Source organism: Megascapheus bottae, chromosome 8, assembly GCF_031878675.1.
Source record: "Megascapheus bottae isolate mThoBot1 chromosome 8, mThoBot2.hap1, whole genome shotgun sequence".
NCBI classification, from domain to species: Eukaryota; Metazoa; Chordata; class Mammalia; order Rodentia; family Geomyidae; genus Megascapheus; species Megascapheus bottae.
The window spans coordinates 55,894,334-55,907,448 of record NC_143516.1 but is presented as its reverse complement, the minus strand read 5'-3'; the positions used below and the strand labels follow the sequence as shown (position 1 = coordinate 55,907,448).

At 43.4% G+C, this 13,115-nt stretch overlaps 1 protein-coding gene across 2 annotated transcripts in view; it reads left to right on the top strand.

Moving 5' to 3' along the window:
- The first annotated feature begins 2,762 nt into the window (after positions 1-2,762).
- The window catches only part of Znf292 (zinc finger protein 292), a 65,827-nt gene continuing 55,474 nt past the window's right edge, over positions 2,763-13,115 (top strand). The window contains exons 1-2 of one of the 2 annotated variants that reach the window (XM_090338471.1): positions 2,763-2,790; positions 3,086-3,282. In XM_090338471.1, coding sequence (XP_090194597.1) covers positions 3,115-3,282 — 168 coding nt within the window. In that variant the 5' untranslated portion in view covers positions 2,763-2,790; positions 3,086-3,114. Of the gene's footprint in view, positions 2,791-3,085; positions 3,283-13,115 lie in introns of those variants that run through there. The other variant, XM_090338472.1, reaches the window with a different exon arrangement.

The following is a 13,115-nucleotide window of genomic DNA, read 5'->3' as shown; positions in this document are numbered from 1 at the left end:
GCAAAAAAACATAAAAAGAAAGCAGTGTCCACAGGCACTAAATGAAAAGTGAAGGATATAGCTGTCTGTGGTGATAGATATTTTTTAAACAGTAGTAGTGCTCAGAATCAATTTGCTAACCAAGACTCCTTAGCTATAAAGTTATCATGAGCATGAGAAGGAATGACTGACATTCCTACATTTTCAGGCAATTCCCTGCCCCTCCCCCATCCAAGCCAGGTTCAGCACTTGTACTTTATCACAGAGCTACTCCAAAGCACTCCTTTAAAAAAAAATTCGGTATTTTGGTATATTTCTCTTTGGATATTTCTCTTTTCTCTCCATTTTCTTCTTTACTATAGATTTTGTGTGGTGTAAGTCATTGCAATGAAACTGAAAATGAGGTAACCTTTATCCCTAGTTTTTCTAGTGCATTTGGCTAACCTCCTTTTTCTTTTCAGATTGTTCAGTGGAATTAAGATAATACTGAACAGTGCTGGGTGGTGTGGCCTGGTGGCTCATGCCTGTAATCCTAGCTACTCAGGAGATCTGAGGATCATGGTTCAAAGCCAGCAGGGCACTAAAGACCATGAGACTCTTCTCTGTAACTAACCACTAGAAAACCAGAAGTGGTGCTGTGGCTGAGGGAGTAGTGGGGGGGAGTCTTGATTCAGCTCAGGGACAGCACCCAGGCCCAGAGTTCAAGCCCCACGACTGAAAAAAAAAAAAAGAGATAATACTTAAATATTGAAGTTTCACTTGCAATTTCATTTGTACCTAAATTATATAACAAGGGAAAGTAAGGTATAAATACTAAAAATCATTGGGACACTGTTGGTTTATTTGCTTCAAAGGCAGACTGAGCAGGAGAGTCTATAAGATTTAGCTCCAACTAACCATCAAAAAGCTGGAAGTAGAGCTGTGGTTCAAGTGGTAGAGCACTAGCCTTGAGCAAAACAGGCTCAAAGGCAGCTCTCAAGCCCTGACTTTAAGCCCCAGGACCAATGCCAGGGGGGAAAAAAAATCACTAAAAGTTGGCTGGTTTAGAACATTAGAGAGTATGGGCAAAGCCCAAGCTCAGGGAAAGCACCCAGGACCAGACTCCAAGCCACATGATTGGGGGGGGGGAGTACCCCCCCAAACTTCCGTAATTGTTGCATTTCAGCTCTCAAAGATACTGTTGTATCCTTTCTCAGTTTTTCACACTGTTCTCTGGCCTCTACTACAAGTAAGCACTTGAAGATTCTAACTTGTTAATATGTAATATACTGATACTGTTTCTCCTAAGGACTTTGTATCTGTTTACCTTATACATTTGCTCTTTTTTTTTTTTTTTTTTTTTTTTTTTGCTAGCTGGGGCTTGGACTCAGGGCCTGAGCACTGTCCTTGGGTTTTCTCAAGGCTAGAGCTCTACCACTTGAACCTCAGCACCACTTCTGGCTTTTTTTCTATGTATGTGGTACCGAGGAATTGAACTTGGGTCTTCGTGCATAGTAGGCAAGCACTCTACCACTAGGCCAAACTCCCGGCCCTATACATTTGCTCTTCAAACATGACAGCGGGCTAACATTACAGAACATTCTGTTAAAACAGCATATATGGGATTTTTTCTATCACTATTAGAAATTTTTGGAAAAGAATTCTGCACAATGGACTTTAAAAAAATTTTTTTTTCTTTTAACACAGTATTTCTATGTGGCTTTCAATTCTGAATCCTTCTGTCTCAGTCTCCCTAGGACTCTGGTTTCAGATGTGCACCATCTCGCCAGAAATTTTTTTTTAAAGATGTTTGTAGTAGAAGGTACAATTCAGCCAAAATAGAATAGTGGAATATCTAGATGTACCTACATCATTGTTTAATTCCTGTAGACCAAAAGGAAAATAGGCCTCTTGGCTCTAATATTAACAAAAATGTTACGAGCTTTAGGACTTAGATTTTTCTGTACTAACCCTTCTACTCTTTTAATTCCAGGTATTCATTCCTTTCTGTTTAAAATTTGATACAGAATGCCATCTCTATTTGAAGCACCCGGGAGGAAAATGCTATTTTTGATAATTCTTTTAACAACCTTGTTTTTTTTTTCTTTCCAGCCTCAATTTTCTCTCTTCCATTATGATTTTAGTAGACCATTTATTGCTGTATTTTTTTTTCCTCGACCTACTTTCAAGTGCTTTCATACATGCTCTCAATCTCGATGATGTCTGTGGTGCCTCAAACCCCAGTGAGGCAGATTTTAGTTGATTACCCTTTACTTGAGAAAAAAAAAATATCGTGTGGTTTAAAAAGATCTGGTTGCAGCGTTCCTAATTTCATCGTCTGGATTCTTTAAAAACTACTTCATACGGGTTTGCTGCATTCTGCACACCTCATTCAGTGCTGACCCAACGGATATTTTTCTTTGTTGCCTCCCGTCCCTCCAGAGCATGAGTTTCCAGGGGAGAGGCTTGCTTGGGCTGAAGCGAAGAGTCCGGTGGGACGAGGCCGGGGACCCCGCGATCCCGCCTCCCGGGCCTGGGGAGACGCCACCGTCGGTCCTGACAGCTCGTCCTCTAGCTCCGACTCACGTTCCCGCTCCTCGGATGGATTTCACCTTCTCCCCCATCCCCTCCTCCCTGGCCTGTGAGCAGCCATTGCCCCAGGCCGCCCGGACCTGCCGCCGGCTCAGTCCGGTCGCAGGGCTCCGGGACGGCCGCGCGGGGACGGCCGGGCAGCCCCTCCCCGGGCCTTTCCCAGTCTCGGCCCCCACGTGACCGTGAGCAGGTCTCCACGGGCCCGCCCCTTTCGGCCGCGGCGGCCCGCTTCCCGCTGGGGTAAGTAGCCCGCCGTTTCCCGCCCCGCCTCCCTCCCGCCCTTCTCCGCCCTCCCCCCTCACCCCCGGGGCCGCCCGGGCCAGCACCTCCGGCGCCGCGGCTCGGCGCGCCGCTGTCCCCGTCCCCGCCCTCCCTCCTCCCCCTCCCCCCGCACGGCCCGGCCCCCACTCTCACACCCCCGCCCTGCGCCCCGCGCCCGCCCCCTCCCGCGGCCCTTTGTACGTGCTCGGCGGCGAGCGAGCGCGCCCGGCACGTGACCCCGCCGAACGTGGCATTGTGTTATCACGTGACCCAGGTGCGTACGCGACGGAGCGGGGTGTGAAGATGGCGGACGACGAGGCCGAGCAGGAGAGGTTGAGTGGCGGGCGAGGCGGCTGCGTCGTCGAGCTGCAGCGCCTGGGCGAGCGGCTCCAGGAGCTGGAACGGCAGCTTCGGGAGAGCCGGGTGCCGGCCGTGGAAGCGGCCACCGACTACTGTCAGCAGCTCTGCCAGGTGAGGGCGCCGGGGTCCCCTCCCCCTTTCCCCGGCTAGGCGGGGGGAACCGGGGCGCGCGGGCTCCCGGCGGCCGAGCGGGGGTCGCCGCCGTCTCCGGCCTCGTCGGCGCCGCCGCCCGGGTGCGAGCGGGGAGGAGGAGGACGGCGCCTTTGTGTGGCCGCCGCGGTGGCGGCTGTTGTCGCCCGCAGCTCTGGGCTTCACTGGGGGGGAAGGGAGTTGTGGTCAGGGCGGAAAAATCCTCCCTCCCTTTCCACTCCCGGGAGTCGGGGCCGCGCGGTCCCGGGGGCCGCGGCGGAGCCCGCGAGCCGGGAGAGGGCGGCGGGAGGCCGGAGGCCGGGGCTTCTTCCTCTTCTCATTGTGCGCGGGGGATTACCCGGTCCCGCGGCCCGGCTTCCCACTCCGGCGGGCCTCCGCCTGCCTCCCCGGCCCGGGAGTCCGCCGCCGTCCCGCCCCCGGCGCCGTCCTCCCCGGCTCCCTCCCGGCCTTTGTTGTGGGAGTTTCTCGGCCGGCGTCTGAAGGGGTCTTTGTTGATGTTCCACGGGGGCCGTCCCCGCCGACCCCTCCGAGCTGGGCGAGCCCCTCCGTAGAGGGGGCGGAGGTTGTCCACTGCTGCCCGGGCTAGCTCCACTCATCTCCGCGGGAGGGGAGCCTTTCCTCCACGGCCAGGAGCTGTCTCTCCATCCATTCGAGGAGGATCACTTGTCCTCCGGGGCGGCCTTTCCAAAAGCGTCTCCTCCTTGGCTTTCCCCCTCTGGAGGAGAACGTGTTCTACCCTTCTTTGCACTTTCCTCCCCACTCCTCATTTCCTACAGTCCTCCCTGTTTTGGTCTCTTGGCGAATGGGAGAAGGTCATGTACTGGTCAGTTTCAGATCTTTCCATCCTTTTCTCGACCAAGGACATTGCTTACCAGCAACTGCGTTCCAGGCAACGTTTAGAATTTTTTTTTTTTTTTAGTAGTCTTAAGAGAAAGATTGGAGTTTAGGCCCTTCCAGTTTACGTTTGATGTTTCATTAAGATGTTGCTGGCTTTGAAGATCTTAAATTCTGTTCATTGAGGCGGGGGTGGGGGGAGGGAGGACCCACACAATTTTTACAAGTCACCTTAAGAGTTAACTCGTGAACCTATTACTTCAGAGAATTTACTTTGGGCATACTGGACTTTAGGATGGACAATGGGGTAAAGACGATTTTCACTTTTTATAGTAGGTTATAATTTCACTTAGGTTTTAGCCTCCAAATTCTTCAATCTTTCTTCATAAAAACAGGGATGGATACTTGGTCGCATACAAAAGAATCTCCATTGCGGTGTGCCCATTGTTGTCAAGAATTAATTCATTATTTTAACAAGAACTTGATGAGATCAAGTAGTGACTGTCTTAAGTAATATAAGTCTGAAGGTAAAACTAAAACGATTTGTCATTTCTTTGAATCTCTTAAGCATAAAAGAGTTGTTGAAATTTGCAGGTTTCTCTGCCCTGAAAGTACCTACTTACTCTTACTTGGTTTTTAGATGGAAAGATTTAGAGAGTCTTCTATTTACAAGTAGACTCAGTATTTGTTGTTGTGAGATCAGAACTCGAACTCCCCGTGTCTGATGCTTTTGTCCATAGGTTTCCACTGTAGCTCTACCATCTGAGCCACGCCTCCAACCCCGCAGCTTTTTAATCCGTGAAAGGTATTAAAATTGTAGCATTGCTGGTTATTCCCCTGATAGTGTCTGCTTATGACTCAAGGTTAATTATTACTAATTATTATATACTTAACTAGCAGCATTTATAGGTGAGGTTAATAATTCTTGGAAAATGGAATATTTGAAGCTGATATTACATGATTACTTTCAGCTGGGCCTAGTTGCTCATAACTAACCTTAGCAACTCCCAAGCCCCCAACCCCCGTCCTTTGGTGATATTAAGAATTGAACTCAGGCCCTCACACTTAGAGGCACCCTATCACTTGAACTATGCCTTTATAGCCCCTTTGAATGTTGGTTATCTAGGTAGGGTCTCGCTTTATAACCTGGTCACCTGAGCTATGATGCTCCTACTTCTGCTTTACTGTTCCAGATGACAGGAACATCTCCCTGTGCCTTTTGAACCCTTTGTCTAAGTTGGTCTCCAACCAGGAGCCCCAGTCTCCTAATTTCTTCCTCCTAAGTAGCCAAGATTATAGGCTTGTTGAACCACTTTTCTGAATCCTAGCTACTTTTCAGGCTGAGGGTTCAAGGTCAGCCCAAGCAAAAAGTTTACAGGACCTCATCTCAACCAGTAAAAAAGCTAGTGTTAGTATATGCTCTTATCATTTCAGCTGTGAGGGAAATGTAAATAGGTCCTATGTATACATGTGAGATCCTATTTGGAAATTAAAGAAAGCAAAAAGGGTTGGGGATATGGCTCATGTGGTAGAGCCGGCCTAAAGTCCTGAGTTCAAAGTCCAGTACTGCCCACCATTACATGTAAATTTATCACTTTAATGATGGTTTTAATGAATAAAACAATATTTAAAAAATCAGAAAGTATCACATGTGAATTGCTACTGTTACTAGTGCTGATGGAAAACATCAAACAGAAATGAAATGGATTTCAAGAATTACAGATTATGTGTCTTGCATTTCAGTTCCATAATAGTATGCACTTAGAAGTGATCTCTATTATTTGAAGAGGATATATTTGATAATGTTTGATTTGCTGTAAAATATTTCTATTGATGTTTGATTCTCACTAGAATATTTCTATTTTTTAAAAATAGCATATTTTAATGATCCTATCAAATGGAAGATAACTTGGAACATTATTTTACAATTGTATCTTAACTATTATCAATTGGGCTTTTTTCTGGGGAGGGGGTTTTAATCTTTGAAGTAAAAAAAAGCATCACTAGGGAGTGAGAGTTTGGCCTAGTGGTAGAGTGCTTGCCTATTATGCATGAAGACCCGGGTTCGATTCTTCAGTACCACATACATAGAAAAAAAAAAGCCAGAAGTGGTGCTGAAGCTCAAGTGGTAGAGTTCTAGCCTTGAGAAAGTCCAAGGACAGTGCTCAGGACCTCAGCTTGTGCTCAGGACCTCAGCTCAAGCCCAGGACTGGCAAAAAAAAAACCCCAAAACAAAAAACGAATCACTATCAATAAGGTCATTTCATTTTTCTTCCCTTCTCCAGTTTTTACATGAATATTCTATTAATTTGAGGAAAAAGTCAAATACTTTCACCAAGTACTTTGTTAAATTATCATAAAAAGAAAATGGTAATGGGTTGGGAGTGTTTTATTTTTTGTGAAATAATAATTAAAAAGTTTATTGTTGGGGTGATGTACAGAGGGGTTACAGTTGCATTCATCAGGTAATGATACATTACTTCTTGAACACTGTTACCCCTTCTCATGTTTTTCTCCCCCTCCCACTTATCTTGTTTTTCCCTTACCTTCCCATTTTCAAATGCACAAATAAATGTATATACAATATGCCAGGTACCAAAGTCAGATACAGTAACAACATGAGATAAACCTTATTATTTTTTGATACTAATGTTTGAACTTGGTACTTTAATTTGCTAAGCCATGCTTCTAGACCATTCCCTAGCATTTTGATAGGAAGTTGAGCAAAGCAGTGTGTTGTGTGTGTGTGTGTGTGTGTATAGTTTATTAGAGCAGTGTAAATAATAGTGTTCACACTAAGAGGGCTGGGAATGTGGCTTAGTGGTTAGGAGGCTTGCCTACTAAGAGTTAGAAATTATGGCTGGGAGTTTGGCCTAGTGGTAGAGTGCTTGCCTAGCATGCACGAAGACCCGGGTTCGATTCCTCGGTACCACATACGTAGCAAAAAGCCAGAAGTGGTGCTGTGGCTCAAGTGGTAGAGCCCTAGCCTTGAGAAAATCCAGGGATAGTGCTCAGGCCCTGAGCCCAAGCCCAGGACTGGCAAAAAAAAAAGGGGGGGGGGAAATTATGGCCAGGCTGCCAGTGGCTCATGCCTATGACCCTAGTTGCTTGGGAGACTGAGATCTGAGGATCGGTTTACATGGCTTAACCACCAGAAAAGCCAAAAATGGCCTTGTGGCTCAAAGTGGTAGAGCGCTAGCCTTGAGCTGAAACGCTCAGGGATAGTACCTAGCCCAGAGTTCAAGCCCCATGACCAACCAAAAAGAAAGAAATTATATCTTTTTCAACTTTATTTTTTTCTAAGATTTTCCTACTGGGATATTGACATACTTCAAGAAGGTCAAGATGGACAACCTTTTTTTAAGAGTTAATAGGCCTCAGGGTTGACATTCAGTATCTTTGTGATGAGACTGTTCCCTTGCCTAGCTATTTTGAAATATATGTGACATTATTGCTGACTATATTACCCTTCTTAGTAATAGTATATTTTATTTATTTGATTGTAACTATACTATTGACTAGTCTCCTTTGAGTTTTCTTCCTTTTACCAGTAACTGGTAATACCATTCTACCACCACCACCTACTCCTCCTCCTCCTCCTCCTCCTCTTTTTTTTTGCCAGTCCTGGAGCTTGAACTCAGGACCCGGGTACTGGCCTTGGGCTTTCTCAAGGCTAATGCTCTACCACTGCAGCCACAGCACCATTTCTGGCTTTTTCTATGTATGTGGCACCAAGAAATTGAACCAGAGTCTTAGTGAATGTTAGGCAAGCACTCTACCACTAGGCCAAACTCCTGGCCTCAATAATACCTTTCTTATTCCTTCTGTGAACACCTGTGAATGAAGGCATTCATTTTCTTATTCCTTGCTAATTTCATTGAACATTTCATCCAGTTCCATCCATTTTGGCATAAATCACAGAAGGCATCCTTTTTTATGGCTAAATGGTGTTCCATTGTGTGTGCATGTGTATAGTATTTTTTGTCAGTTGATAGATACATGTAATGTAAGTTGATTGTGTATCTTGGCTGTTATGAACAGTGCTGCATGATGTATAAAACTGCAGTTCTTGGATATATATTGAATGGTAGGATTGTTGGATCATATGGTAGTTGCTTTGTCTTTTTGATATTACTGAGGGGAAGAGATGCTTTTCTTTGTGGGGACCTCCCCTCTTTGATATGGGGATTATGTACTCTTTCCTGCTGTTTTAGTGAAGTTGAGAAATTTTTCATATACATATGCACTTCATAAACCTTTTGGCCATGTATAGATCTTCTGAGAAAATTCTATTGAAGTCTATTGCCCATTTTTTTATTTTATTTTATTTATTTTTTTGCCAGTCCTGGGCTTGAGCTCAGGGCCTGAGCACTGTCCTTGGACTTTCTCAAGGCTAGAACTCTACCACTTGAGCCTCAGCACCACTTTTGGCTTTTTCTATATATGTGGTACCAAGGAATTGAACCCGGGTCTTCGTGCATCCTAGGCAAGCACTTTAACCACTAGGCCAAATTCCCGGGCTCGTATTGCCCATTTTTTAAAATCAAATTTGAGGGGTTTTTTTTTTGTTTTGTTTTTTTTTTGCCAGTCCTGGGCTATGAGCTCAGGGCCTGAGCATTGTCCTTGGACTTTCTCAAGGCTAGAGCTCTACCACTTGAGCCTCAGCACCACTTCCGGCTTTTTTCTATGTATGTGGTACCGAGGAATCGAACCCGGGTCTTCATGCATGCTAGGCAAGCACTTTAACCACTAGGCCAAACTCCTGGTCCCTAATTTGAGTTTCTTATATATTTTGGATATTAACCCTTTATCAGATTGTAAAAATTTCCTCCTGTTGAGCAGATTGTCTCTTTGCTTTTCTTTTCTGCATTATACAGAACTCTGAAGAATCTTTTTTAGTTTGCTATAATCCCATTTTCTTTCCAAAAAGCCCTTGTCCAGTTCAATGTTTTTGTACTATTTCTCCTATGATTTCTTCTAGTAGGCATATAGTTTTAGGTTTTTAAATCTTCAGTCCATTTTGTTTTGTATATAATGAGAAAAGTTCAATTCTCTACATGTGGTTATCTATAATTTTTCCATTTATTAGAGATTGTATGTTTCCCCAATGTATGTTTTTCTTACCTAGGTAAAAGATCAGTTGAATGTAATTGTATGAATTAAAAATAAATTCATTTGTATTTTGAATTTTTACCTTAGTAGAAAGTGTGCCGGAGGATAATAGCGAAACCCACAAATACAGAAGTTGCTTAGGAGCCCCAGTTTATAGATTCCCCCCTTGCCCCCCCCTCTCTCTCTGTCTCTCTCTGTGTCTCTGTGTCTGTCTGTGTCTGTCTGTCTCTCTCTCTCTCTCTCTCTCTCTCTCTCTCTCTCTCTCTCTCTCTCTCTCTCTCTCTCTCTCTCTCTCTTTTTTTTTGCCAGTCCTGGGGCTTGAACTCAGCCTGAGCACTGTCCTTAGGCTTTCTCAAGGCTAGAGCTCTACCACTTGAGCCTCAGCACCACTTCTGGCTTTTTTCTATGTATGTGGTACCGAGGAATCGAACCCAGGTCTTCGTGCATGCTAGGCAAGCACTAGGCCAAACTCCCTGTCCAGATTCTCTTTTTTTAAATGATGTAGGATGAATAACAGATTTCTTGAGTTCAGAGAAATAGAATAGAAATGAAATGTTTTTCTTATTGTTAACAAGTTGTTTTGCTCCTTATTTTGGGTTGCTTCCTGGAAACAAGTTCCACTGTTTGTTATTTAAATGAGCATTTGTAGGGCTGTAGAAACTTCTTAGTGGAAGAGTTCTGGCTTAGCATGTACTAGCCCTAGTATGCATTCTTAGTGCACACACATATGCACACATACACATAAATGCACAGAAGTAAAACAAATGAGAAGGGTAGATACAACATACACCTATGAAAGTACCTGTAATAAATCTTAAAAACCTTCTGTCTTTTGAAAGTCAGCATTAGTATGGATAATATAGGAAATTTATACTTTAAATTTTTATTTATAATGTGATGATAGAATATCCAGAAATCACTTCTTACACTTATCTGCTCTGGAGTCATTATTATATTTACTATATATAAAAACTGGCTATAGTTGAAGCCTCTGGGACTATTTTGTAGGGCTAGTAATTACTAATATAGTACTTCCATTGAGTACCTATTATTTTTGAGCCAAGCAGTTGGATCACAATTTCTGGCTTCAAGTAGCATGCTGTGTCTAGAAGAAGGTAGGCAAATAATTTTAGGAAATTAAATCATTTATATTAGGGATAAATATAGCAAAGAAAAGTTAATTATTTGGAAATTTAAACAAATATTCCAACAGCAGAATTTTTTTTGCAGGATATTAGATAATCACTGAAGAGAATTAAACAGTGGTTTGTCATACATATGACAGGAGTGGCAGTTGCTGCTATACTTTTGGTAGCTGACACCTGTTTGAAATTTTTTAACTTGTTTCTGTGATTCTCAAAATTGAACCCAAGAACTTCTGCATGCTAAGCAAGTGTTCTACCACTGAACTGCACCTAAAGTGCAGCTTATGTTTTAAATAATTGAATTGCATTTGCAGAACCATGTATGTTATATATGTGTATGTGTGTATAAATATGTATGCATATATATATATATGTATTGTGTGTGTATGGGTGCTTACAATTTCTCAGTTCATATAACCAGTGCTTCTCAGTTGGCATCCTTCTCTTTTCTAGAGAATTTACATTATGCTTTACCTATGGATAGTGGCCTTTAGCACCTATAGACAGTCCTGTCCATGGAGATTTATCCTCCTGCCTAAATACAGTGCCCCTTTGAAAAACACTATAAACCAAAATGAAAGCATTGTATTCTGACATAATTTTGTAGTTGTTACATTCTTCTCATATTAAGGTAACTAAGCTCCAGAAATAGTTTGGAACAGGTCCAAGTAAAGACTCTTCATCCAAGTCAAAATATACTGAACATGAGAAGAAACTTTCTACAGGATCCTAGCCTCTGTGTGTGTGAGTGGGTGTGTGTGTTTATGTGTATGTACATGTATATGTCTGTGTACCTGTGCACCTCCCCTCCCCCCCACATGTCCTGGAGTTTGAACTCAGGAGGAGAACACTGTTCCTTAGCTTTTTCTACTTTTTAGTGGGAACTAGGGTTTAAATTCTGGCCTGGGCATTTTCTCTGAGCTCCTTTTTCTCAAGGCTAGCAGTCTACCACTTGAGCCAAGGCTCCACTATGACTTTTTCTGTGATGATCAATTGGACATAAAAGTCTCACAGACTTTCCTACCTGGGCTGGCATTGAACCACAATCCTCAAATATCAGCTTACTGAGTAGCTAGATTTACATATGTGAGCCAGCCATACTGGCTGCAACCAATTATTATGCTGCTGCTGCTTCTCCTCCTGGGGCTTAGGGCCTGGGCATTATCCCTGAGTGTTTCTGCCCAAGGCTATAGTACCTTACCACTTGAGCTCCCCCTCTTAACTTTTTGATGGTTAAATTGGAGTCTCATCAGCTTTCCTGCCTGGGCTGGCTCTGAACCTCAATCCCCATATCTCTGTCTCCTGAGTAGGATTACAAGCATGAGCCACCAGTACCCAACAACCAATTATTTTAACTGCTGTTTCAAACAACTTGCAGGCCATTAGTTTAACATCAGCTAAAGATCTGGTGCTTAGCATACAATAATTTCAGTAGAGTTCAAAGTAAGCCTTGGGGGCATGGTCAAAGTGCATATGCTTAGCAGGTGAAAGGTCCTGAGTTCAAAACCCAGTACCACACACTTACATTTCAGAATAGCTGATAAGCACACAGACCTAGTATATTTGAGGACACTGAATTTGAACTGACATTTATTGCTTTTACTAACAAATTTGGCATGCTTCATTGTCTTGTCTAAAGCAGGGTAGGTGGTCCATTGCATCCAATACCAGCACTAGGGAGACTGTGGTAGTCAGATGCTGACGTGTACTATGTAGTGAGACCTTGTCTCCAGAAAACAAAGCCGTCTCCCCCCCCCCCACAAAAAAAATCAGCTGAATAAACAAAAACCCAAAGGCAAGGACTTTTGGTATCATTGACAGTCTGTCTTTTAGATATTACGGAGGATGTAAGATACAGGAGTCTCTAGTGGAATATAAATTAATAAGATAATACTTAAATATCTCTTCGTGGAGACCATTGAAGAGATGTCAGAAGGTAGTAGCTAATGAATTTTGCTTTATTTTTTTAGCTTTTTATTAAAAATGTAGTTATATTCACAACAAGGACTACAGTATGATAGTAGATGCCATTCTAGCACCTTGGGTCAGGGGGAGGGGAGTAAGCTGTACTACCCTCTAATATTTACAAAATAGTAACAAAATTACCTAGTGGTGTAGTTGCTCAGAATGTATTCCTGAGGTTAAGCCAAAGATGACTGTACATAAACTTGGTCAAAAATAAAAGATATTGAAAGGAGGCTTCGAACCCAGGGCTTCATACATGGTAGGCAAGCACTCTACCTCTAGGCCAAGCTCTAGCCTCACAAGTTGGTTCTTTTGTTTATCCATGTTTTGTTTGGATTTAGTCATGGGGGGGGAGGGGGGATGTTTGAAGCTAGAATCTTTTTGCTAGTCCTTGTGCTAGAACTCAGGGCCTGGGCACTGTCCTTGGGCTTTCTGAAGGCTAGCATCTTACTTCTTGAGCCAAAGCACCACTTCCAGCTTTTTTTAAATGTGTATGTGATACCAAGGAATCGAACCCAGGGATTCATGCTTGCTAGGCTTAGCATTCTACCACTAGGCCATGCTCCTGGCCAACTTTTTTCTTTTTAGATATTAGAGGCTAATTTGTAGGACACATTAAATCAGAAAAAAATATGACTTGCTTGTTAATTAGTGATAATTACTTTAGGTATTGAGGGACTAATAAGTCATTTAAACTTTCAAAGTTTAGATAGTACTCATGGGAAATATTTTCTAAAA